This window comes from Megascapheus bottae, chromosome 2 (assembly GCF_031878675.1).
Source record: "Megascapheus bottae isolate mThoBot1 chromosome 2, mThoBot2.hap1, whole genome shotgun sequence".
NCBI lineage: Eukaryota > Metazoa > Chordata > Mammalia > Rodentia > Geomyidae > Megascapheus > Megascapheus bottae.
In genome coordinates this window covers 81,529,818-81,557,225 of record NC_143510.1, presented here as the reverse complement: position 1 = coordinate 81,557,225, position 27,408 = coordinate 81,529,818, and the positions used below count along the sequence as shown (strand labels likewise).

Here is a 27,408-nt window from a genome sequence, read left to right as displayed (position 1 = left end):
AGAGTGGTAGTCTCATTGCAGAACCTGTATTACCTTGAGTAAGTAATTGCACTTCAGTTTTAATGTTAAAAAAAAAAAAGGTCTTGATAATCCCATCTCTTTCACTTTTGGTCTTAGCCAATGTCATTTGTTGACTCATCCAACAACTACCTCCAACTGCTTATCTTTTCTCCTTTGCTACTATAGATGCTGGAAAAAGCTAGGTACTTGTTCCTAACCTTCTTAGAATGTGATACAATGAAGACCAAGGAAATGCAAATGGAAGTCTAGTTGGAACTGTGGAAAGATTTTATTTTCCTGATAAAATGAACAGAGGCAAAATGAGGACTTGTCAAACAGAAAGTATGAACACACTAGACTCTAGATGACCCAAGAACAGAAATTAGTCACTTTGGGACTCCTATTATATAAAAAAGAAGAAGAAGGATGAGGATGAGGATGAGAAGGAAGAGGAAAAGGAGGAGGAGGAGGAGGAGGAGGAGGAGGAGGAGGAGGAGGAGGAGGAGGAGGAGGAGGAGAGAAAGGAAAAGAAAAAGACTTTTCAAGGTTCTTTGAAAATTTTTTTCTTTCCCCCAAAGCATTCCTAAATGAAACTTGTTATGATTCTAACATACTTACCACAGAAAGAAGTTGTGGCCAGTCGGCTTCTCTCCAAAGGTGGTGCCCACTTACTCCACATCCCGTGGCAGGCTGGATAGGTCACACCCTGGCAGAAGGGTTGAAAGTCAATCATCTGCTCAAGTAGCAGAGTACCAGGCTTGGACTTAAAAAAGCTAAATGACACTACTGTACACGGCTCAAATTCAAGCCCCAGTACCAGCATACAATTTAAAAAAAAAAAAAACACAGTTTTGAAATTGAAAAAAAAAGTCAATCATCACTCCCATTTCATTTCCAATCATGACTCCCATTTCTCTCTGTGCTTTAAACTCAAAATCATTAGAAGATGAATGGTCCTTTATTGTATATAAATGTGAAATCATGTAAGACAATGTAATTGAAGTAGTCACAATCAGAGCCATCCCCAGAAAACTGAGGTGGCAGGACATGATGGAGATTTAAAAAAAGAAAGAAAGAAAGAAAGAAAGAAAGAAAGAAAGAAAGAAAGAAAGAAAGAAAGAAAAAAGAAAGAAAGAAAGAAAGACTGAGTCAAAGCAGTTTTTTGAGAACCATGCTGTTCCGGGCAATGTGAAAACCTTGAAGGAAAGTCTCTCTCCTACCTCCACTAGGCCCTGCAAAATTCTGACACCCATGACACAGCCATAATGCACTCTGGCCGCAGAAGGAATGAACATGTTCAAGGTTGATGTTAAGAAAATGGCAGCTCCAAAGACCCTAAGAAAACAAAACATGGTGTTATTGAATCGTACAATGAAGAATGAGGTTCTCCAGTTAAACCAACCTAACAGTTCATGAAAGTTCACCGTAGAAATTACAGAGGCATTAATTGTTGGGATCCAATATGTTCAAGCTAGACTCCTGGGCTGCTTTGAGCTCCAAGTTTAAGTCCATGGACCAATTAGGAACACCTGTATAGCAATGCAGGGATATCCTGCTTAGAGGATGCCTCGGATTGGTACAGAATGACCAGGTTGAAGAGAATTCACTGGACATCCACCATTCTACATGCTTCCATCCAACTGAACATCTCTTTTACCTCTGACTTCTTTATGTTTGGAACTATGCCACTTGCTCTCCACTCTGCTTTCAGTAGACCACAAGGGGAAGTAATGACTATCTAGTAATCATCTTATAACCTAGGACCAGCCAAGCACCAAACAAGTTGTATGCCTGTCTCAACACACCAGTACCACCAGCACCCTGCCAGTAACACTTGCTTTTTCCTCCCTCCCCTGCCCAGGGTTCACTGGTGGTCAAGAGAAGGAGGTAGCATCTTGCCTCTTCCCACATGCTATCGGCAGTATGCTGTAAAAATCACATTATATGTAATTTTATTTGGGCAGAAGTGTAACCGAGACAAAAGCAACCCATATTTGATTTCTTTAAAAAAAAAGAGTACAATAGGTAAGTAACAATAAGAGATACAAATTAGAGAAGAACATAAGGTAGAAGGAGTGGGTGAGAATGTTGAAAAAGGTGGTATTGGCCAAAATGTACTGTGTTATGGAATGAGGAAGTGATGGATGACTCAGTGAATGGCAACTCCTTTGTACAACTACTTAAAGATATTCAGAACGAACATAGGAAAGGCAGTTATAGTTCTTGCAGTTTTAGATCTCATGGTGGTGGCTTTCAAATGCCTTGACCTTGACTTATAAAATAGAGCTCACTTCACAGCCCAGGCTATCCTTACACACAAATGAAATAGAAATAAGTTTCAATAATACTTCCCTTTATGTTTCTATCTTATTTTCTGTCTCATTTGACTATTTTCTCTTCCATCCCTCTCTCTTGAAAATGTTTATTGGTAAATCACTATGTTGATTTCACAACCATAGAATGAATTTTTTTCTGAGTTTAAAAAAAAATCAGTTTATGTAAAGCCATATGAGAAACATATTAGAAAGGACCTGAAAATATTTGAGGTGCATGATACATTTTACAACATCTCCCCCAAGTGGCCACCTTCTTGTGCTTGAATATCTCTAATGGCAGAGGCCTCACTACTTTTGAGACAACTCATAATTATTAAAACACTCAACTTCTCAAACCCCTTTTATGGGCAAATCTTTGGCTGGAGACAAGATTCAAGTGGTAGAGCCACTTGCATCTAAAGCACTAAATTGGAACTTCAGCCCCCCAAAAAGGCATATTTTATTATCTAAAAGCCAGCCCTTAATGAACACAAGGTGGAACCTTTGTGTTACTTAGCATAAGTACTTAGCATAGGTACATAAATTCTTAGCATAAGAATCACAGACCATCATCAGTGAGAGGAACAAACACAATTTATTCCAATGTTTCCTGTCATAGATGAGAAACTAAGGGTCAGAGAGGAAAAGAATGCAATTCTATAGCAGTAACTCAACAAGCTAATGAGGAGCCAAGAATGGTTTTTCCCTGGCTCAAAGTTAATTTCTCTTTTGACCAAATGAACAGTGAGTTGCAAGTAACACTGATATTTTTTGGAAGGCAAGAGATTCAAGAGCAGGTTCATTTGAGAGCCACATCTCTAACATATATCTATCTGAATAGTTCCTGTTTTTTTCTCCCTGAATCTCCTAAATTGAAAACCAATTGTGCAGATTTTTTTTTGCCAGTCTGGGGCTTGAGCTCTGGGCCTGAGCACTATCCTTGGAATTTCTCAAGGCTAGTGCTCTACCACTTGAATCACAGCACCATTCCCAGCATTTTTCTATGTATGTGGTACCAAGGAATTGAACCTAGGTCTTTGTGCATGCTGGGCAAGCACTCTACCACTAGGCCAAACTCCTGGCTCAATTGTGCAGATTTATTTTAAAGTACAGATTACATTGTAAAAAGATTTATAACAGTCTCAAATATGAACCATTTCAATGGAAGCCAAACACTCTACTAGGTATTGTGGAAAGGTGAAATACAGCCTGGTAAGCACTCATGTCAATATATGTCTTACCTGTTCGCAGCAAACTTGTTTGAAATGAAGCCACCTGGAATTTGTGTTACTATATAACCCCAGAAGAAAGATCCATGGATAAGGCCTACTGTCTCCGGATCCCAATTAAATTGTGCTATCTGGAAAAAAGAAATGAGATCCAGATGTGTTGGGAAGCCAAAAATAAAGCAAACATAAAAATAAAAACAGTCTCAAGCAGGAACCATGATGAAAGTAAGCCAAATACTCTACAGGATATTGTGGAAAGCTGAAGTATATCCCCAAAAGATATCCCCATCAAATTTCTGAAACCTGCTACTTCTGCTTCATTTAGAAAACAGGTCTGTGTGGATATAAGTCAAGGATCTTGACATAGGTATCTTGGATTATCCAACCAGGTCCTAAATCCAGTGAAATGTTCTTAGAAGAGAAAGTCAAAAAGGGAGGGAGGGAGGGAGGGAGGAAGGGAGGAACAGAGAGAGAGAGACAGAGAGAGACAGAGACAGAGACAGAGACACAGAGACACAGAGACAGAGAGACACAGACAGAGGCAGGGGAAGGATAGAAGAGAAGACACACAGAGAAGAGAAAGGACCTGGAGTGATACAGTCATAAACAACTGGGCTCCTGGAGCCCTGGAAGCTGAAAGAGGATTTAAAGCACTATCAACATTTGATTCCAGACTTCTGGTCTCTGCAACCACAAGCAAATAAATTTCTGTTGTTTGAATCCATCAAGTTTGTGGTCATTTTTTTGGTAGTCATGAGGAACTAAAATAGGTACTTCATATAAACAATCTCATTTTGTCTGCAAATCAGTCCATTTATTTCCATTTTACAATGTGGTAAAGGCAATGAGCACAATTAAAATGTCAGTCCTGCTCTCCCATTACACAATTCACAGTTCCAAAAGGATTCTGTCACCCTTCCAATCAGAAGCATATTTCTCCCGGCTGACCACCACGGTTGACTGGACAGCAGAGTAGAGAGAGCTAACTCATAGGCTAGACTCACTCAACACCTCCCTTCTCTCTCTCTCTCTCTCTCTCTCTCTCTCTCTCTCTCTCTCTCTCTCTCTCTCTCTCTCTCTCTCTCTCTCTCTTTCTCTCTCTCTCTCTCTCTCTCTCTCTCTCTCTCTCTCTTCTATCACACACACACATACACACACACACACACACACACACACACACACACGGAGATCAGTCAATTACTTAGAAACTAAGATTCTAGTTAAACAATAGCAGGTACTTGAACTGAAGTCCCAAGGAACATGGAATCAAGACTGAGTAAATCAGCCAGCTCTCTGCCGAGGCAGGTTGATGGAATTCAGCTCTAGCATGGAGAAGCCAGAGAAAAAGTCAGAAAGCAGTTCATGGAGAGATCCAGAAAAATGGAGCAGACATGGAGAAGCAGGTGAGAGATGGCAGGTGAGGACTGGCTGACCAGAGACTCTAGCAAAGCACTTTGTAGACCCTCTGAGAAGAAAGCCCCATTCTGCACTTCTCTGTTCCTACTGAAGGAAGATTTACACAGACTTGTCTTCCTTCCTCAGTGGTACAGCGGACTTCAGTGCCATCGTAGGCTGGGTCTCCCTGTCCAGGCCACAGCATACACTGACTTGCTTTCTGCACACAGCTCTCATGAGACTTCTTCAGCCCTGCAGTAATCCCTTGTCAATCTGTGCTTGTTTTGCTGCACTTCAATTTTCATAATCAGCAGTCCTTGATCAGGACACAAGGGCAATATGCTAAAGACTTCAAGGCTAAAAACAAGTCCATTTTTATTTGTGCCCAGTATTAGGGCTTGAACTCATGGCCAGAGTGCTCTCCCTCAGTTTTTTTGCCCCAGGCTGGTGCTCTACTACTTAAGCCACAATTGTGTTTCTGGCTTTTTGCTGGTTAATTGGAAATAAGAGGTGTACAGGACTTTCCTGTCCAGATTAGCTTCAAGTCACAATTCTCAAATCTCAGCCTTCTGAGTAACTAGGATTACAGGCATGAGCCACCAGCACCCAGTTAATAGTCAATTTTGAAATAAGTCCTGACCATAATAGGAAATAATATCAAGATCTCTTAAATCCTAGTCTAAATGGACATAAATTCTAGCCTAAATGGATACGTGTTTATACACACACCAGTTAAAATCAGCCTTCTTACCACTTTTAGGACATATATCAAGTGTGTGTGTGTGTGTGTGTGTGTGTGCGCGCGCGCACATGCATGTATGTTTGAGCTGCTAGGCATTAAATGAACCCACTAGGCAGATGATGTTACCCATAGCCCATAGACCACATATTTCAAAAGATTTATCTATCTGTGTGCTGGTGGTGTATGCCTGTAATCCTAGCTACTCAAAGGATCGAAATCTAAGGATCATAGTCTGAAGCCAGTTCAGGCAGGAAAATCCATGAAACGTTTACCTCCAATTAACCACCAAAAAAAGCTAGAAATGGAGGTTTGGTTCAAATAATAGAGCATCAATCTTGAGTGAGAAAGCTAAAAGACAGCATCCAGAGCCACGCCCTGTATTCAAGCCTCAGCACCAGCACAGGGGAAAAAACATTCACCTAGTCATACTGAACATGTCGCTCCTTTTGAGAATGAGGATTCCAAACTATTTGAGTGCTAAGTGCCTAGGTTTTTCCTACATAAAACCAACAAAAAAAAATATCATTTGGGAGCACTTTGTCATTCTAGCAGGCATACCTAGCTGACACCTAAGTTTTGTCCTATTTGAACAGGAGAGAGAAATGACCGCTATAAACTGGAGTTAATGCAGGAGCTACTAAACTACTCTTGAAGCCAGACACGATGGCATAAAACATAGTTCCAATTTTAATCATTTCTTCTAAGACTCCAGAGGACAAAACCATAGAAACTTGAAACGACAGACTATCATTGTTCCTTGGGTTTATCAAAATGTCTTTTCTATATGCCTCAAAGCCAACTCTATTGACCTGGGCCTATCTTTTCAAGCAACAAACAAATGCAAAACAGCATCTCATTTTGATCTGGGCTTCAGCAGACATGCTTTAATTAGCTGGCCTTGCTCACAAAAGGCTGAGAGAATGCACACGATACACATCTGAAACCTCACTAATATACATCATTCTTTATTTAAGAAATACATGATAAGCTCCTCTACCACTATCCTTCCCTCCACTTTAATCCCCCCACCCCCACAAATAAAAGACAGATTCTGCTGTGGCATCAAAAGGAAACTGGTTAGAAGAATCTCTATGGTGCTATTTTTGTTTGGCAGAATAATCTTTTTTTTTTTTTTTTTTGTGGGTCATGGGGCTTGAACTTGGCCTGGGCGCTGTCCCTGAGCTCTTCAGCTCAAGGCTACCACCCTAGCCTTGAGCCAAGCCTTACTTCTCATTTTCTAGAGGTTAACTGGAGATAAGAGTCTCAGGTCCTTTTGTGCCTGGGCTGGCTTTGACCTTGATCCTCAGAGCTCAGCCTCCTGGGTAGCTAGGATTACAGGCATGAACTTTCTCTGCTTAGAATAATCTCTTAGTGAACAAACAAAAATCCTGCAGCCCAGGGCCGGGAATTTAGCCTAGAAAAAAGCCAGAAGTGGTGCTGAGGCTCAAGTGGTAGAGCTCTATCCTTGAGAAAGTCCAAGGACAGTGCTCAGGCCCTGAGCTCAAGCCCAGGACTGGCAAAAATAAATAAATAAATAAATAATCTATTAAAAAAAATCCTGCAGCCCACCAGGAGTTTGACCTAGAGGTAGAGTGCTTGCCTAGCATGCACAAAGACCTAGGTTCGATTCCTTGTTACCACATGCATAGAAAGGACTGGAAATGATGCTGTGGCTCAAGTGATAGAGGTCTGGCCTTGAAAAAGCCCAAGGACAGCACTCAGGCCCTGAGGTCAAGCCTTGGAACTGACTAAAAAAAAAAATCCTGCTGGCCAACTAAAGACTTCTTTTAATGGACCAATATCAAATTGTCCCAGGCCTATGTTTGGCAGGAGACTGGTTCAGATAATGCTAATAGATGTGGCAAAGAGAGCCTGCTGCCATCTTTTTAGTCCAGAAAAGAAGACATCCTACAGCACACGCCTTGGAAAGTCATATAGGATACAAAACAGTACAGGCTTTTGGTCACGTAACACCTTTCAAGCACAGCTTGTAGAGTAATAACTTCCTTTATAATCCTCTGGACTTTAAGAATTTATTTTTTTGATTTTATTTTTTATTATCAAGGTAATGTATAAAGGGGTTGCAGTTACATTCGCCAGATGGTAGATGCATTACCTCTCACACACTGATACCCTTCTTCTGCTTTTGTCCCTATTTCCCTCCTCCCATCCCCTCCTAATCATCTTGTTTTGGACTTTAAGAATTTAAAATGTGCGGAGTATGATGGCTCAACACTTGTAATCTCAGCTACTCAGAAGGCTGACATCTGAGGTTCAAGGGTCAAAGCCCAGGTAGTAAAGACCCTAAGACTCTTATCTTCAATTAACCAGCAAAAAAAAATTTTAAAGCCAGTATTGGAGTTGCAGCCCAAGGGGTAGAGTGCTAGCCCTGAACACAAAAGCTCAGGAACAGTGCCCAGACCCTAATTTCAAGCCCCAAGGCTGGTACACCTGCCTCCCAAAAAAAGAATTGAAAATGTTCATTTTAATAAAGGGTTCTTATGGTATCAACAAGTTTCCAAAGAGGTTCGTGCATGGCTGTCTGAGGTCCTGAAACATATTATGTATTCTTGTTCTATTTCTCTCTCTTCCTCGCTTTCTTCCCCCCCCCCCCACAATAACACACATTCTTCAAACATTCTTCTTCCCACCTCATCAAATTCCTCTTCCTCTAGTCCATCCATCATTTTCTCTGGGAATTCTTTCATGACATCAGGCTGTGCGAGATCTTCACATGAACCTGAGGATTCTGTGTACCCCAGCAATGGAGCAATGCAACCCCCAAATTGTCATCACTTACCACTGAGCTGCAACCTCAGCCCTAATTCCTAATTATTAAATTAAAAGTGTAGACATATTTTTTTGTCTCCATGAGGACAAGGGCTCAGTCTGTGTTGTTCATCATCTAGAGCCCAACACATGATTGTCACTCTACATTTTCATCACAATGAATGACCTGCAGTCCTGTCTTTCATGCAGCAAAGTCTGCCATAAATTGATACCAACCTGAATCTCTGGTTTCCCATCCACATACACAGTGCTATTGTTGACCATTTCCACAATGGCCACTCCAAGATTGCACCGAATCCCAAAGGAAATGCAGAATCCTAGCCCACTCATGATGGCGATGATATAACGCTTGGGGATGCCACCGCAATGGCAGTCACACCATGGGGGGCTGGGCAGGGCTGTCTGCACGGGCCTTCCCTCTTCATTCAGCTCAATGTTATCCTCTCCTTCACTGGTCCCATCAATTTTTCTACAAAAGGAAAGAAATGGACAGAAAACAAAAGCCAAGATTAGAGGAATAAAACAGGTACTCCGTGAAAAGAAAAATTATACTGAGTGGGATGCAGCCTACATTTTAAGTTATTATTATTATTATTGTAATCATAATGGTCAATATTATTGATGTACCAGATATTATGTTGGGCTTTTATGATATTAAATCATTTAGATCGCATAACACCCCCACAAGTTAATATATCATTTTTTTCAACCCCACCCCAATATATCATTTTTATAGGTGAAGAAACTTCATTTGAAATGGAACATAAACCCAAATTCAGAGTTTATGTCCTGCATTGAACTTCCACATGGAAGATCCAGCCGTTTTCTTTGATCTTAATTGGAGTCACTGGAAACTTGCTGAAAAGATACTCAGAAAAACATCAAATAAACGAACTTTCTTGACTAAGGTTTAATAAAAAAACAAGTTTTAAGTCTTCTGCTATGTAAGGTAAGGAGGCATATTTTTTAAATCACAACGGGCTGGCTAGCCTTTCTTCTTTGGGTAGATCTTTTAAAGAGGTGATCCTTAAGAAACATCTTTCATTCAAGCTGAGTTCCCTTCTAAAGGGGATGTAATGGTCCTTCAATGAATTTAACTTTTCTTTTAATTTTTTTTATTTTTTGCAGTAGTGGAGTTTGAACTCAGGGTCTCAAACATAGTAGGTAGACATTTCTTTGTGTTGGTTGTTTTCAAGACAGAGTCCCCATCCCCATCTTTCAAGTGGGCTAATCATAGTCTTATTTCATAGGGTTAATGAATAACATTTAAATGATTTAGTGCAGAGATTTATATTAATAAACAGTAAGTACTGTTATTTTTGCTACTAATAATATTACTTGTCCTAAACTTAGCATGAGCATGCAGATGCTGTAAATGGAGAGTAATAAATAGTGGTATTTTCAGGCACTATAGGGCTTTTGAGGAGCTTAATTGAAGCCAGCCCCAGCTGCTGCACTCTGATTCTACCACAGCTTTGGCACTGGGACAGGCTTTTCTCAAAGCAAGCAGCCTTGCTTTCTCATAAGGTTTGCAAGAACTTAGGAAAGCCCTTCCCTGCAAGAGGCAAGACTCCACTAAGGCAACTAGTTCCAGGACTCCCCACTGGCTTTGCTAAAACCTCTTAGTACTGCCTCAAACTCTTCTACCTAACCTTGTCTGAATGCTCTCCTTGCTCACTCTCATCTCCATTTTCCCTCTGTAAGTCTCTTATGTACCTAGTCCAGTCTTGCTATGCTTCTTAGATGGCCTAAGCCCCCAATTCCCTGAGAGAAAATACAACACTCTGGGGCAGGGGCTGGAGAAAGAAGGAAAGTAGTGAGAAAAAAAAAGCTATCCACAAAAAAAGAAGAAGAAGAAGAAGAAGAAGAAGAAGAAGAAGAAGAAGAAGAAGAAGAAGAAGAAGAAGAAGCAGCAGCAGCAGCAGCAGCAGCAGCAGCAGCAGCAGCAGCAGCTGTGGCTCCCTGGTTTCCAGGGCCTTGACTTACCTGATCTGAAGCCACCTTCTCTTAGCATCTGCCCAGTGGGAGATCAGATATGAGGAATAAATATGGGACTGCATATGAGGACTGGGCATCAGTCCCAAATCTCCCTTACCTGCTGTGAAAGCTAAGCCACCACTTCAAAGAAATAAGAGATCAGGAGAAAATGTGGATGAACAAGTGGAGATACTTACTGCCCCAGTTGTCAGTGAGTCATGTAGACCCTGTCTCCATGAAGCAACATGGGAGTCACCCAGACAGACTGAAATTTACTTCCCAACAGCCAGAGCCTCAGAATCAGATTCAATTGTTTTTAAAAAACATTTTACTAGCATATATTAGTTGCCCAAGGGTTCCATTGAGACATTTCAGTATATGTTTACAATGTTAAGACTCACCTCCTCCATCTTTCTCCATCACCTCCCACCCTTCTTCTTATGACATTTTGAATAAGTCTTCTTGCTCCAATTTGTTAACTGTATAGAAAGTACCATGACCACATGCATCCTCCTTCCACCCTCTCCATCCTCCAGCCCACCTCCCACTAATAGCTACCCCCAAACAGGACTTTTCTACACTCCTGCCATTCATTTCTTGAAGTGCTTTGCTTTAGAAACATTAAAATACTGGCAGTGAAGTGAGCTTGCCTACCATGTTCAAGGGCTTTGATCCCTAATAAGGCAAAACATGTAAAGTAATAATGGCAATAATAATATTTTATTTCTTGCAGAGGCAAGCTTACGGAAGAAGACTGAGAAGTAGATTGCCTGTATAAGGAAACACACAAGGCTTTGGGCAGTCAGGTAAGCTAATGTGATTCTCAGCTCTGCTGGCTCTGAGTTTAAGACAATTAACTTAGTCTTTCTGACCATATTTCCTCACTTGTATAATAAATACAGTCCTATCTCCCAGAGCTTCTTAAAAATTTCATTTTATTTGAACATGCTAAAAAAAATAGAGGGGTTACAGACACGTACGCCAGGCCAAGAACCCTTCTTTTGAATAATCTCACCCTTTTTCCCAGAGTTTTTGTTAAGATGAAATGTGGCTATGCTACCAAGAGTAAACTGTTACTGCCAAAGACTAAATGTTAGAATCGACACATCTTTGATATTTTCCTTTGGGTTCTTTTAGTTTTCCATTTCAGGGTCCCTGAAATCAGTCCACGACTGCAGGCATGCTAACCACATACTCCACCTTGAAGCTACACCAGCAGTATTTTACTATTTATTACATTCTTCCATTATAGCACTTAGCAGTATTTTACTGTTTGTTACATTCTTCTCTTATAGCACTTGTCATATTCAGTTAGTTTTCATGAGGGTAGTAGGTAGTAAGTAAATACTTGCTGATTCTTATACACAAAGATTTCTCCCACATTATGAATGTGCAGAAGGCAAGAGCCATCTCCTCATCATCTTTATTCTCTGGGCTCAGTAGGGTTTCTGGACATAGGGAATTCTCACTCAGCTGAATAGAAGAATCTTTCAGGTCAATCCCAGCCATCATTGTGGACTTGAAAAGCTTAGAAACAAGGTAAAGATCTATTCATCCCTGCCCAGAAACAAACTTTATAGAAGGATGAGAGAGGGGAAAGTTAGTGAAGAATAAGAAAGTAAAAAATGAAGTCTTTTCTAAAGAAATAGAGGACTTTAATTATCTATAATAGCTAGTTACCCCATCCAGTGTTCTCTCCATGTTTGCTTGCGTTGTCTTTTAGATCAGAGAATCTTCATTCTTTCCAGTGACTGTCATTGTTGTTTCTCCAAAAATAGAAAGCTGCAGATTGTGGGTTTCCAGCCCTTAACACAGGAGGGGAGGCTCCCGACTACTGTCCTCATGTATCATTGTCCAGTAAGTGTCTGAACCCCATGACCTAATTCCTTCAGATATGCTAAGTAGACCCTAGGCCCTTCCAGAACTAACCCAAATGTTCTCACCAGTTCTGGAGAAGATTTGGATTTATTTTTAGGAAATAAAATCAATGTTTGGAGTACAAAGTGAGAACTTTGCTGATAATTTCACCAGTTTTAAAAATCTACTTACTTGCTTATTTCTGGTATTCATTACAGGATAGATTCTGAGCTATAAGACAGATATAGCTAAGGCGCAGTGGCTCACACCTATAATCCTAGCTACTCAGGAGAATGAGATCTGAGGATCATGGTTCAAAGCTAGCCCGGGCACTAGAGAACCTGAGACTCTTATCTCCAATTAATCACTAGAAAACTGAAAGCGGAGCTGTGGCTCAAGTGGTAGGGCAGTAGCCTTGAGCTGAAGAGATCAGGGACAATGCCCAGGCCCAGAGTTCAAACCCTAGGACCCACAAAAAAAAAAAAAAAAGATAGAGATATAGCCTCCATCTCAAGACTATATAGAGGGGGAAGGGAGATCAAATATAATTAATAAAACCAAACAAAAACCTCCACAGAGTGCCCAGAGAGGAGACAGTGGACAAAGTCTTTTCATCTCTTTCCTTCTTCCAGTAGAATAGCAAGTCAGTGACGATATGAGGAAAACTCAAGATTTTTTTTTTTAAGTAAATATGACCCTACCAGAAGGCTGCTTCGAAGAGTAAGCTTGCTTACTGCTACAACAAAACACTACAGACTGGGGAGCTTAAACTATAAAAGTTTCTTTTGTGAGTCCGGAGGCTAAGCATCCAGGAGGCAGCTATCATCAAAGTTGGCTTTCCCGAGGCCTCCAGTTGTCTTCTCACTGTGAGATCACATGGCCTCTCACATCCTGATGTCTCTTTGATTTCCTCTTCTTACCAGGACATCAGTCATAAGCCATCCACTCTGTCACTCAATCCTGTATTGGCTTTGTTTTCCTTCTGGTAATTTTGTTTTATCCTACCTCCCCCCTCCCCGCTTTTTTGCCAGTCCTGGGGCTTGAACTCAGGGCCTCGGCACTGTCCCTGAGATTCTTTTGCTCAAGGCTAGCACTCTACCACTTGAGCCACAGCGCCACCTCTGGCTTTTTCTGTGTATTTGGTATTGAGGAATCAAACCCAGAACTTCATGCCTACTAGGCAAGGACTCTACCACTAAACCACATTCCCAGCCTCCTGCCCCAATATTCAACCAGATCTGGTGTTCCTTGCCTCAGCAGATAGTGTGAGAAAGATTCATTTTGTCTGTTGTTTTATTCATTCCCAAAGCCTGGATCACTGGTGACAAATCTGCCAACCTCCAGCTCTCTGTGAGTGTATATGTACATATAGATGTAAGACATCTATAATGTCAATATATAAACATAAACATTTTGTTACGTACACATGAACTTCTATATTATTCTGTATGAATTTCGAGGTTTTATGCCTGAGCAGCTACTGGCTGTAGAACATCAGGACTGTTCCTCCCAGGTTACTTGAGCGCTTCCTGACATGATTTCCTAAGTTCCAATCCACTGTAGCTGAAATGGATCCTGTTGATTACAGCGAATACTTTGATGAATGCAGCATATTTGTCAATAAACGTAGAGAAAAGTATATTATTTCAAAAACTATAATGTGGCTTCTGTTACCCTTACGCTAAGATATATTTAAGAGATCATATTGGGCCTCGAAGGCCACTCAAAGGACATAGGCTTCAACTCTGGGTGAAGTGACCTGTAGGTGAGGTGCCCTTTGGCAAAGGCAGCTGACTTGGTTAGAAAGAACCATGCTGCCTTCAGCCAAATGATCTGACATCACACATGCAGGGAAATAAAAGATGTCAGAGCAACTGGAACCCAGGGTTGCAACATGCAACTGTTTGTGTAAAAAACAGTTTGTGTAACAAATGTATTAAACTGCCATGGAACTAACCTCTGCTTCCTGACTAGCTAGAAATTCAGGCCTGAGCAGCTTCTCCCAGATTCCCTGATTGAATACTTGCAAGTTGCATACATGTGTCAAATTATTACACTAAACTTCATAAGTATGCACAGTGATTATGTGTCAGTTAGGAAAGCAGGGCACCAGTGGCTCACACCTGTAATCCTAATCAGGATTGAGATCTGAGGATCCCGTTCAAAGCCAACCTATGCAGAAAAGTCCATGAGATTCTTATCTCCAATTAACCACCTGAGAAATATAAGTGGCACCTATAGTTTAATTGACAGAGTGTTGGCCTTGAGAAAAAGAGCTCAGGGACAGCACCCAGGTCCCAAGTTCAAGCCCTAACACTGACAAAATTAAATTAAATTAAAAAAAAAAAAGATGAAGATGGAACTCATCTTTGGTTTGGGATCGAGCTCTGCAGTTTAGAAGATGTGTGACCTTGACATCTCTGTGTCTTGGTTTTCCCATCTATAAAAGTGTAAATATAATAATACTCTACTCTTTCTGGGGTTCTTAATGGAATTAAATGAATTTACAATGCCTAGACTATTATTACTTTTAGGTGCATGCAATCTGAAGAGAGCCACGTTGTCACTGAAGTCAAACAATGTACACATCCATTTCCAGATATTCATCTTCTAGTTTACTGTTGCTGGTGGAGGCAGCAGTGGCCCCTCTCGCCTATCTTAGCTTGCTCTTTCCCTTGGCAGTACCAGGCCCCTTTAGTAAATAATTAGATAGTCTCTTGATGCTGAGCTCTAACCACACAAGGCAGCAAGGGCCCCCTAAACTCCACAGGTCATGTAGATCGCCTGGGATGGCATTCCTTGGGTCAGCCATGACCATATACAGTAGTAAAATCTCCTAAAAGGTCACCCAACACAATAGCTGGCACCTTCTTCTGTCTCATGAGAAGGGGTCTTGCTGGTCCCTTTGCTGGCAATAAATCTTTTCTTTGTTCTCTGCACCTGGATGTCTGTGTGGTTTTTCTGGCCAATTTCTCATATTTTATAACAACTGTTATGTGAATATAGTCCAAAACTAAACTGTAGGTGATGATACTTCCTTCTTACTAGATTCATCAACTTTGGCATTCTTTTAGTAGAGTGATTGTTCAGCTGGGGTTTTGGGGTTTTGTTTTGTTTTTTTTTTTTATCAATGACTGTTCTCCAGGAAACCAAATAATAATGCCTGCCTGTAATCAACCCCATGCGTGAACTCTCAAATGCTTCCCTGTGGAGCTGTCACTGCCCTGACCAGGAGGTACATTCTGTGATTAAGAAGTAGCTCAAGAATTCCACTGGAATGGGGATCTCAGCCTCCAATATGATTAAACATCTATGACTTCCACTGCCTGCTCAGGTGGAAAGCAGGGGTTCTAACTTCTCAAGGCCGTTTACAAAACAAAACACAGATCTTTATATCACTTGACCTGTCCACTGGTATAACATGAACATCTATAAGGTAAGGAGCAACTGCCTATCTTATCAGAGGTCTTTTACATACAGTTATCTCATAGACTTGTGATTAACACCAAAGACAGGGCAGGGATGGTCTCTATCATTCTGATGCTCTGCTCACAGACCACTAGAGCTGAGGACCAATTTGGATACCTGGTCAAGCCATGGCTTTCTCCTATCCCCTTCCTTTGTCAATCATTTCTAATCAGTGATGCCTGAAGAAAAATAAAAAGAGGCTAAAGTTTGGCTTTTTTTTCTAGAGCTATTGTATAAATTATAAGAGTTGACAGTACCTAGCATTTATTTCGTTTATTATCTGCCTCAAACATTTTGTTAGCTGATCTATTGTTTATGATACACTTCCATGAACTTTTCAGGGGAATGATTCCATAAAACATAGCAAAATCCATTCTTAGGACCAGTATCCTATTGGAAACAAACAAACAAAAGGTAATAATATTTCCCCCAAAAAATGCAATGAAGCTGAAGTTTAAAAAGACTATTCCTTATACCCAAGATATTATAAATGAATACAGAGTCAAAAAAAAGACTATTCCTATGTATTTTTTTAAAATATTTCCTGAGTTGAGCCTTTGATGATTATAATGTCCCATGGTCCAAAGATTTCCTTTGTACCCCTTGAATGAGCCAATGAAGCCATTGTGTCTTCTCTTTGTATTTCTTATCAAATACATATCCGCACAATAAGAGGTTACCTGGGGAGTTTGCATCGGAAGGATAAAACACTTTTTAAACTGCTTTTATAATCATTTTCTGTATTTGGCTGGCTTTGCTGCTATCACAAAGCTAGGTTTCTATCTATCCATAATTTTCCATGGCTGATTGAAACCCTTTTGTTTTCAATTACTAAAGGAATAAAAGTGCCCAACCTCACCTCTTATTGGGCATGCTTATCAAGAATGATCATGAAAAACAACAACAGGAGCATGCATATTTTCAAACATAAGAAATAAACTGATTAGAGAACTACAAGGAGTCTGGTAACATAAAACTTAAATTTAAGAGATGACAGAAAAGTTCAAAGAAGATGGCATTCTCATTCACCAGGATTAGAAATCATTATCTCCACACTTAGAAGGCTTACAAAGGGTATTTTTCACATATATTTATATGAGATTTTTTTAAGTCATGCTACTGCACAAGAAATGTACTTTGTTTGCAAAAATTAACAAATTAAAGTGTCACATCAATGCATTCATTTATGGCAAACTTTTGTACCAAGATTTTTTAGATTAAAAACAGTCATGTTAGATTTAGACTACAGCCACATCCAATTTTACAATATATTGAATGTTTCACCCTGCTACTGGGAGAAAAAAAAATGTTTTCCTTAAGGAATATTAATTTCAGGCTACCTTCTGTTTAAAAAATAGGCAATCGGAAAACACTTTGCCTACTTTATATAATGAGCTAAAATTCTGCCAAGATTTTGCTTTCGTCACAGTGAAAATGAGCTCAAAATTTTGAAATTGTTTTTCTGCTCAAAGCATAATCATATTTGTCTTCAATATTGAATCAACATGAACTATTCTTTTTCTCTCTTCCTCTGTATCTTTTTTCATTCAGTGCCAGCCATATCATATACAGTAGCACCAGAATCAATAACTGCTGATAATAGAACACTGGTCCCAGGAGTTTCCTCCTTTGATCTAATTTTGGTACATCTTTTCCCCCTCTCCAGTCATACACAGAAATGGCTCCAAAAGTCATCTACTGGACTCACCCACTCCCTCCTCATTAAAATGGAGATTTTATAACATAATTTTATAAACTTTCAAAGTCTCTCCACGGTGGCAGTGGGAAGTTACTTAGCAATCACCCCAAAGTTGGCATTTAAACTTTACCTTCGTAAAATGCCCAGTGAATCTCCCACCGCATTCTTCACTCCTTCTTTTCCAGGTTTCAGAATTTTTTCTTTGAAGGTATCAAAAGCTTTGAAAGGCATTTTGAATGAGGCACCTCCAAGCCTTTACCAGTCGCTCCCAGAAGCTCTCATCTTTCCTCACACTTCCGACTCCGGGAGATCACTGTTTTCTCCTGCTGAACACCTGCAAGTCAGTTCTCAGGAAGGGAACTACTTAAAATCAAAAGGAGGCGAAACCCAGCCCAGATCATACAAAAAGAGGCAACTCTCTCCTCTCCCGCCAGGGGTCTGGAGGGGAAAGAGGCTGGAGGTTTTGTGGCTGAGAATTCAGCTCCTAGCAAAAGCTACAAGCCTAGCAGCAGCCTGTGGCCGCTGTCTCAGGCAGCCAGTCTCAGACTGAGCACAGCCTGGCTCCCTCCCTGGCTGCAGCTGGAGAAGATGAAGTGGGCTGCAGCCCACCAAGGGTCCTAAGACCAGCAGCAGCAGCAGCAGCAACAGCAGCAGCAGCAGCAGCAGCAGCAGCAGATCTGTGGCCAACTCCAGCCCTCCTGCTTTACCTAACTGGCCTGTGCTCCTTTCAAGAGTGATTCTTGCCCAGGTAATGCCACAACCCCTGCCCCACTGCAGCCTGAGCTTTTTAATGAGCTCTCAGCCAGGGCCAGCACCCTGAGGGAAGTGTATGAAACATTTACAGGCCCTCTGCTTTCCTGAGGTCTGGCCCCACAGACAGGCACTCGGCCACTATTTCATGCCACTCATTCATTCACTCCACTTGGGGGACTTGTGGATGTTTTTCACAGCCAGCCACTAACATGGTGTGGTTCCTGAAGGAGCCCCTACATTTGAGTAGGCTAAATGCAAACCCCAGGCCACAGCTTTCAAGGAGGCCATTTATTTGGGCCTCATCATCCAAGTAGGCTCTCTCCATGTGTGGTCCATCCATGCCATTAAGATCATCTACTTGAAAAGATCTGAGTCCAGTTCGAGCACTTGCTTGCACATTCATCACTGACTTTTCATTTGACTCGGGATAAATAAAACCCTTTAGTATGGAACCCAACCCCAGATCCCTTCTTGAGAGGTGAGATACCAGACCATGCTTTTTGTCCCACTAGTCTCCATAATAACAACGTCTCTGATCTTGGCAAGCTTCCTTACTGACTGTGGGCTTTCCTGGAGTCATTCTTCCTTCCCCTTGTTAGATACTTCCTTGTCCCTTCACTGAGCAGCTTCTGAAAATTTAAGGCATCTTTTCTTCTTCAGAGCCTCATAACAAGGTAGCTGTCCATCTTCCGTGTTTCCAAATTGCCTATCCTCTGCCCTAGCAAGACCTGGATGTCTGTGGAGTTGAACTGAGGATGGAAGAGAACGTTGCTCCCACATTTATGGCGATAGGCAGTAATGTTTCCATGAAGAAAGAGCATGGATGCAGGATGGCTTCAGTACTCCAACCCCTTGGCCACATGCGAGTAAGAGGCCATGTGCTATAGGCACACTGATTTTCCAGGAGCCATTTCCACAAAGCTGGCCTTTGCCATATGCAAGCCACAGTCCAAATCCTTCTCCAAATTTTGAATTAAGCTAAATCAGAGCTGGTCCTCAGTAGGTGAATAAAAACTATTAATACCTATTAGGCTATTTTTTCTTGGCTAAATTTTGTGTTAACACTATCTTCTCACCATTGATTGTAGTTAGTAACATCTTATTTTTCTCAATTTTACTGACAGGAAATTGAGGCCAAGAGATTAGATTTGCTAAGATCACACAGCCAATAAATAACAGAACCAGATTTCAAATCCAAACAGCCCTGTTTCTCTTCTTTCCTCTCTCCCCTTCTTCCCTCTATCCTCCCTTCTTTCTCTATCACATCCCTCCCCTCTCCTATTCTTTCTCCTTCATTTTTCTTTCCTTCTTCCCTTCCCTCATATTAAGGCCACAGGAAACATACATCTAATCTCTCTACCAAGTCTTTATCTCTCTCCAGAAAGCTTGTTAAAAGGAAATACAATCTGAATAAAATAAAATCATGCTCTCTTGCTACAGAAAGTTATCACTGCTGAAACTTCTAATTTATTCCTCCACCCCCTCCACCAGTGATTTTGGTTACCTAACTCTTGGGGCATTATTAAGGAAGACTAAAATCAGTCTCTAAGGGTCTTTGGCTGCTAAGAACACTAACCATTCTTGCAGAATGTATTGCTTATAGATAACTGGATTTGCAAAGTCTCATGGTGGTACATTGGATGGTTGCTAGCAATAGTCATTCAAATTTTAGGAGTATTTCCAGGCATCAGACTTTAAGCACTTAAAATGCATTAGCTCTTTTAATCCCCCAGTGATCCTGAGACAGGTTACTGTAATTGGTTGATACAATAGCATCCATCGATATGAAAACCAAGACATGGAAAAAATGAAGTAAACATTTAAGGTCACACAGCTAAGAAACAAAACAGAGATGGGATGTGGAACTAAAAAGTCTGACTGTGCAAAAAAAAAGAAAGTCCTCTTAAGTTCTAGACTAGAGCAGTTGGTGAGAGAACAGAAAATACGAAGCTTAGTGCTATGGTTTGGATATGTGGTGTTCCCCCAAAAGTTCATTATAGTTTGATCCTCAGCGTAGCATCACTGAGTGGAAACCAGTGGGACCCAGTGGAAAGGCTTTAGGTAATTGGGGGTATACCTTTCCCAGGATAGTGGGATCATGTTCCTTTCTCCTTCCTTTCACTTTCCAGTCATGAGATGAATGATTTTGCTCTACTATGTGCCCTTACCGTGATGTACTGTGCTGCTACAGGCACAAAGTAACAGAGCCATCTGATTTGGGACTGATTCTCTTGAAAAAGAATTATTATCCAAAACAAATATTTTTCTAAGTTGTAAGTATAATAATAAGTTGTCATTATAATAATAAAAGCGAATGTAACAAGGCTTAATAGAACTGAGGCTCATTCAGTTTATTGATTCATTAGTTCCTTAAGAGTCTACTGGGGTGGAGGGCAGAAGAGGCCCTTTCTAGGCATTATTTCCCTTGAAGAAATCAACAACAACAACAGAATGAGTCCATCACATTACAATGAGTGCCACTTTAGAGGGACATATGAGTACAGGCAACCATGCCAGCCTTCACCTGCAGATTAAAGGTGAAAGAGCATTCTCTAGAGGAAGAGATGGTAGTATAGGCTTTCAGATGAGAAAGAATGAAGCAAACAGCTTTCATCATTTGTGCTCTTAAAGTAGAATGGAGAAGTAGATATTACAAAGTAAAATGATGAATAGATATCATCCTCATTTTACTTATGAGGAAATTGAGGCTAGCTCAAGAACTTGTTCAAAATTACAGTTCATCTGTGAAGCCAGGATTCAAACCCACCTGCCACAAACACTTATTTTAGTCTACTACACTGCTCCCACAAATTTCAGCTGTAAATCAAGTACTAGAGTATAATTAATTTGGCTCTATGTTTCTTGTCAGTTTTTTGCCAGTCCTGGGGCTTGAACTCAGGGCCTGAGCACTGTCCTTGGTCAGACTTTCTCAAGGCTAGTGCTCTGCCACTTGAGCCACAGCACCACTTTCAGCTTTTTCTGTGTACCTGGTACCAAGGAATTGAACCCAGGGCTTCATGCATGCTAGGCAAGCACTCTACCACTAGGCCATACTCCAGGCCCTCTAGACTATTGTATTTTTATACTAGTATTAAATATCTCTATTTTATTTTAATTAGAGTACTAGGCCATGACTCGAGTGGAGGGGTCCAGTGCAAGGCTGTGAGTTCAGTCCTCAGTAATGTCAAAATAAATAAGTGGATAAATGAATTTGCGTTACAATACTGAAATAGTAGAAAAAAATGAAGATCAAAATAAATTTTGGAGTGCTAATAGAACTCTGGGCATGGAAGATCATTTCAACATATAGGGAACAGGATTAATACCTAAGGTGAAAATAAAACCACAAGCCCATACAATACATTTTCCACACAAGTATTTCTATCCATCATCATCTTATTAATTCAATACCTCAAGACAGATATATTTATCAATAATTTCTCCTATTTATACTCAAAAGTACCCCTAGAACCTGGCTGGTGAAATAACTTGGGACATAGTGACACCTTCTGGTTGATTTTAGACTAACTCTATTCCTGCCAGACATTGTCCTACCAGAAACCAGCCAGTTTTAATATTTATCCTACATACATTTATTGAGCCCCTAAGTGTGGATTCTTAGATTTCTACAATATTTAATGTCTAAATGATAAATATATCAACAGCTCACATATTTTGCTCTGGGTTTTGCTGTTCTACCAGACAATATTTTTATCTGTTTACAAAAGTGACCTTCAATGACCAGGTATGATAATTCACAGCTGAAATACCAGCACTCAGAAGACTGAAACAGGATTATGGCTAAGTCTGAGGCCAGTCTGGGCTGCAATCTGAGAGACCTTACCTTAAAAAATATGGTATAATGTATCAACTGTTAGAAGTAAAATTTTCTTAAAAATGACTTTCTCCCTATTCCAACAGATGAACGAATGAATAAAGCACTCTGCACTGTCTTCTATCCATTGAGCATGAATGCGCCATTAGTTACATACATATGGAGAGTTTTGTGTGGATGAGAAAGAGTGCAGTATGGACCAGTGGCAGAATTGCCTTAGAAGTGATCCATTGGGGCTGCCCCACAATGGCACAAGAACTGGGAAGATGCAACAAGGTAGTTGGGCACTGGTGGCTGATGCCTGTCATCCTAGCTATTGAGGCGGCTAAGGTCAAGAATCAAGGTTCAATGCGAGCCAAGGCAGAAAAGCCCATGAGACTTTTATCTCCAATAAACTACTCAGAAAAAAGCCAGAAGTTGATCTGTGGTTCAAGTGGTAGAGTGGTAGCCTTGAGCACAAAGACAGCACCCAGGCCCTGAGTTCAAGCCCTAGGATAGGAAGAACAAAATAGATGCAACAAGGTGCAGCTGGAGCTTGGGCTTGGGCTGTTGCACTCACACTGTGAATGAAATTGGGGAGCCAGAGCAGAAGCTTGCTATTGCTTTGTGGGTGTTACTCGAGTGCCCTCTGCTGATATTCACTAATTAGTGAAGCATCACTCCCGCAGCATAAAGAATGGACTTTGGAGTCTGGAGCTGGCTGGTAACTGCCATTGTTCACTCCTTTCAACTTGAGTAGTTTCCACATGTACCCACACTATCTAATATATTACAGAAGCTACTAGTCATATGCATTATATAGTACTTAAAACAGGACAGTCTGAATTGAAACATTCTATGTAAACATAAAAAGTACATGTTGGATTGCAAAAGACTATGTGCCAAAACAGTAATATAAAACATCTCATTCATTTGTATCAATTCCATGAGGAAATTATATTTTTATAACAATTAAATAAATCATATTTAAGTCAGGTGCAGTGGCTGACACTGTAATCCTCGCTACTCAGGACACTGAGATCTGAGGATCATGGTTCAAAGCCAGCCTGGGCACTGAAGTCCATAGACTCTTATCCACCAGAAAACCAGAAGTGGGGCTGTGGCTGCAGGGGTAGGGCAGTAGCCTTGAGCTGAAGAGCTCAGAGACAGTGCCCAGGTCCCAGAGTTCAAGCCCCACGACCAAAAAAAAAAAATTAAATTAATAGGAACAACAGAAAATTTCAAATATGGGGGGTGTAGGGGGGGAGAGAAATGGGTACCAAGACATGTGAAAGGGTATCAATGTATATGAATTAATGCACCTTCTATCTGGCAAATATCATGTAACCCTTTTACTAATTACAATTTAAAAAAATTAAAAAAAAGAAAATTTCAAATATTTGGCTTGCAGTCCAGGGAATTTACTCTGAGCACTGGAACACTTTGCCTGAGATTGAAAAAATTTTAAAAAGTGTTGAATATCCAACACACTCCACTGGGTGAAATGGCTTTTCCAGGAGCACTTCCTCTTTCCCAAGTTTATAAGGTTTGATTCCATTATATATCTGGGTGCTGTAAGTACTGTAGTCCTCAGTAGCCAGTAACTTCATTTTGAGCACGTATACTCCTGTCATCTCTTCTCCCTCCTCCAACATTTTTTAAAATAGCAATAACCAACATTAATTTATTTTATGCTAAAATTCATTCCCATGCCATGAGTTTTTGTTTCTTCGGTTGCTTCTGGGATACTTGTTTCTTCTGCACAACTTCCTCTTCGGATTTGGGAACCATTAGCTCTTTTCCATAATGGTCAGTGTGGCAGGGAGCTCATGTATCCCTCCCAGAATGGGCTCTGAAAGCATGGCAGTGCACCTTGTATGCTTTGTTCACCTGGATATGTTCAATGACCAGAGTCTACATCTAAACCTTCCATTCAGCGGGGCTCTCTGCAATCTTAAGCAGAAATTTAACATGCTTTCTGGACCACCAACCATGTCCAGCCCCACTGTTTGGTAAGCACACACCTGCTAACTCCACCACTGAAACACATTGCTTCCCCTCCCCGTATATTTTTATTGTAATTAATAGAGGGGCTACAGTTATATTCACAAGATAGAAGATGCATTACTTCACACACATTGATATCCCTTCTCATGTCTTTGTCGCCATTTCCCTCCCCACCCCTTCCCCTCATCTTGTTTTCCCCCTTCCCTTTCCTATTTCAAATGAACAAATAACCATATATACAATATAACATAACAAGATGCTGTAATAATATAAGACAACCAAGGGAAACAAAAGAGATGAGAAATAACATAGTACATTAAGAACAACAATCACACATTACATGGCTGTTTCCATATCCTGGAGGTCCTTTCATTTAGCCTCATCCTATATGGCCTTATGTATCTAGGTTTTGAGCTATAGTAATCCTCTGCTAGGAGATTCCAAAGTTTGTACTAATTTTTACAAATGAGGGAAACCATTGAGCCTGTGTTCCTTTGAGCCTGGCTTACTTAAGATTTTTTCCAATCTTTCCATTTCCTTATAAATGGGGCAATGTTGTTCTGATTGTCAGCATAGAATTCCATTGTGTATAAATATCACATCTTGTAGATCCACTCAACTGAGGGGCATCTGAGTTGGTTCCATATCTTTGCTACAGTAAATAGCACTGCAATGAACATAGTTGTGCTAGTGGATTTAGTATGTCCTTGTTTCTGGACGATTGGGTAAATGCCAAGGAGTAGAATTGCTGGGTCATAGGGGAGCTCTATGTTTAGTCTTTTGAGGAACTGCCATACTGCTTTCCATAGTGGATGAACGAGCACATTGCTTCTTTAAAGTGACTTCCTTCAGATACTGCATACTCTTTTGGATATGCATACCTTTCATGGTCTGGGCTATATCTCCGGTGTTCTTCAAGTGAACACAAAGATTTGAACCTCTTGACTTGCATGATTTTGTGGGATTTTTTGGGTCAAGAGAGTAGCGAACCATTTTTTTTTTCTCTAGAAATTTTATTCAGCAGTCAGTGCCCTTGACATCCATTCTGTTGAACAGCACCTCTCACCTTCCCGCTCGTGCTACTCAGCTCATGAGCTCTAGCACAATGGTTTTAGTTTTGTTGTAGAGTCAAGTTTTAACAGGAAGGTTACAGCTACGGCAAAAGCTTGTTGAGGGGTAGTGCTGAACAGTTTTCACTATCTATTACTACAATCACATCTTTTACTTAAAGTTAGACATTTTTTGGTTCTAAGATTGGTTCCCATCATGGAAGAATAACGCACGTGTTTTTCGTTCAACACTAGAAAGTCTGAGCTCTTTGCTCCACTTCACGTAGCCACACCTCCCGACCGCTGTCAGTCACCACGGCCCAGACTTAAGGCTGTTATTGTTTTTCATATTATGCACGCTGAGGAGTGGCACAATAATCATGATATAACAATTACCCAGCAAAAATAAAAACATCTTAATTGAATTTACCATACAAAAATATGCCCATTTTCTATTTTAAAATAGCATTAACAGTACCTAATCTTTTAAAAACTGGTCAGTGAACAGCAATAACAAAAAATTGCCTCAGAGGTTGAAAAGGGAAGAAATGCTCAATCAAAAAATAAACTTAGAACAATTTGTATATATGTATTTTTTTAAAGCAGCGTAATGAAAAGGAAGAAATATAAACACACCTGGAGTGGTGTATCTTGAGAGGTTCAGGGTTGGCCTCTAATCAAGGTCTATAAAATATGTCCCGGCAATAATGCTAATTTGTAGTAGCTGGAAGTAGCCCTTATTTTCTAGGCAATAACTTGGCAAAAACGCTGGGTTTATGCCTAAGATGAATCTCCTAGGACATTTTACAGCAACCTCTGTTAGAGACATCAACTAGTTTTGACAAGGCAGGTAATTGATGAAGGATCACTAGTCAGTACGCAGGCATGTCAACAGACTATCGGAAAAAGCAACTATCTTGTTTTATAAAAGGACATCGGACTGTAAAACATTTTTAAATCTTGAAAGATGGCAATGTAATGTCAGGAGTGCACTCTCCTCCCCCTGAACTATCGGCGCAGGAATGTGCCTGCATGGGTCCCACACCCCAGGAAGCACCGTCTGACACAGTCTGATAGAAGCAGCAAATTCTGTGCTTACACAGACGGTTTTCTTTATCTGGTGCAAACATCCTACCACCCAGACCTTACCCAAGCAGTTCCTGAAGTTACTCATCTACCCTACCTCCCCTCCTGCCTCTCCTGAATGAGGCATATAAACCCCTGTGTGAAAAATAAAATTTGCAGCTTGATCAGAACGCTTGTCTTGCTGCCTTCTTTGTGTCTCCTGTCCCTTTCATTCCTCCCTCTAGGTTCTTGGCCCTAGGTTATGTCCTGCTGGATGGGACAATGTAAGAAAGTGATATTGTCAAATGTGAGATGCCCACCCTCTGGGCAGGGGTCCGGGGTCAGGGGTCAGAGGGCGGGGTGGGACTGGCCCCTGCAGTGTCCACCAGGCTCCCAGCACAGTGGGAGATGGAAGGAATCTCAGACAGGAATGGGGTGGCACTTGTGGGGCTTTTGATAACAGCAGTATTAATAAATGGAAATGTTGGGGAGGCCCAGAAAGCCCCCCACATCCCTTGGCTCCTGCCCCAGCTCGGGAGCAGGATCCCAAAGCCTTCTGTGTCCTTGGCACCTCTCAGAACGGTGGCTCTGGGGATTCCTAGGGCTGCTGGTAGGAAACTTAATATGAAAAACTGATTTTCAGTATGTGGTGGGATTGTAATACAGGAATGTTAACAAATGAACTTCTATTTTTCTGTGATCCGTAGCTTAATGGCAAAGGCACTTCTACATTGAGTCATACCACCTACAGCGAATGATTTAACGCTGCAGTGTGTATCACTGTATAAAGGCAGTCCTATGGCACTAGAAGCAAACTCCTGACTCCAATTCACAGTGCTCTAAGGCCCCAAATGGAATATCTAAAATAATCAATTCCCCAGCACTGGACCCTGGTCAGGAGAGTTCCTGCAGGGATCCCAGGGCATGGGCAGGCCAACACAGGACTATTTAGCGGCTGCTCATGTCCCTGGAGATGTCTCCTTCCCTGGGTTGTTTATCTGGCCGAGTATTGGGTAACCTTTAGTAAGTATTAGGAAACAGATACAAATCACGGTGGTCAGTCTGATCAAAGTTATAAGAACAGGGGAACGTGTGTCTATAGAACACACAAAAATACGTCAGGCTGGTAATGACAGGAATAAGACATCAAAACAAAACTTACTTTTCTAGGGAAGAACTGTGGGGAAGAAGACTCAACATGGTTTTCAGGATTAGTGCAAATTTCGACTATTATTCTTAGGTATAAAA

The 27,408-nt window shown here is 40.9% G+C and overlaps 1 protein-coding gene across 2 annotated transcripts in view; it reads right to left on the bottom strand.

The window, feature by feature from the left end:
• Slc17a8 (solute carrier family 17 member 8) overlaps positions 1–17,765 on the bottom strand; it is a 35,688-nt gene extending 17,923 nt beyond the window's left edge. For both annotated transcript variants that reach the window (XM_090357732.1, XM_090357741.1), the window contains exons 1-5: positions 17,603–17,765; positions 8,684–8,940; positions 3,557–3,671; positions 1,221–1,335; positions 619–706 (exon numbers count right to left, since the gene is read on the bottom strand). In XM_090357732.1, coding sequence (XP_090213858.1) covers positions 619–706; positions 1,221–1,335; positions 3,557–3,671; positions 8,684–8,940; positions 17,603–17,703 — 676 coding nt within the window. In that variant the 5' untranslated portion in view covers positions 17,704–17,765. The remainder of the gene's footprint in view (positions 1–618; positions 707–1,220; positions 1,336–3,556; positions 3,672–8,683; positions 8,941–17,602) is intronic.
• Between the last annotated feature and the right edge of the window lie 9,643 nt (positions 17,766–27,408).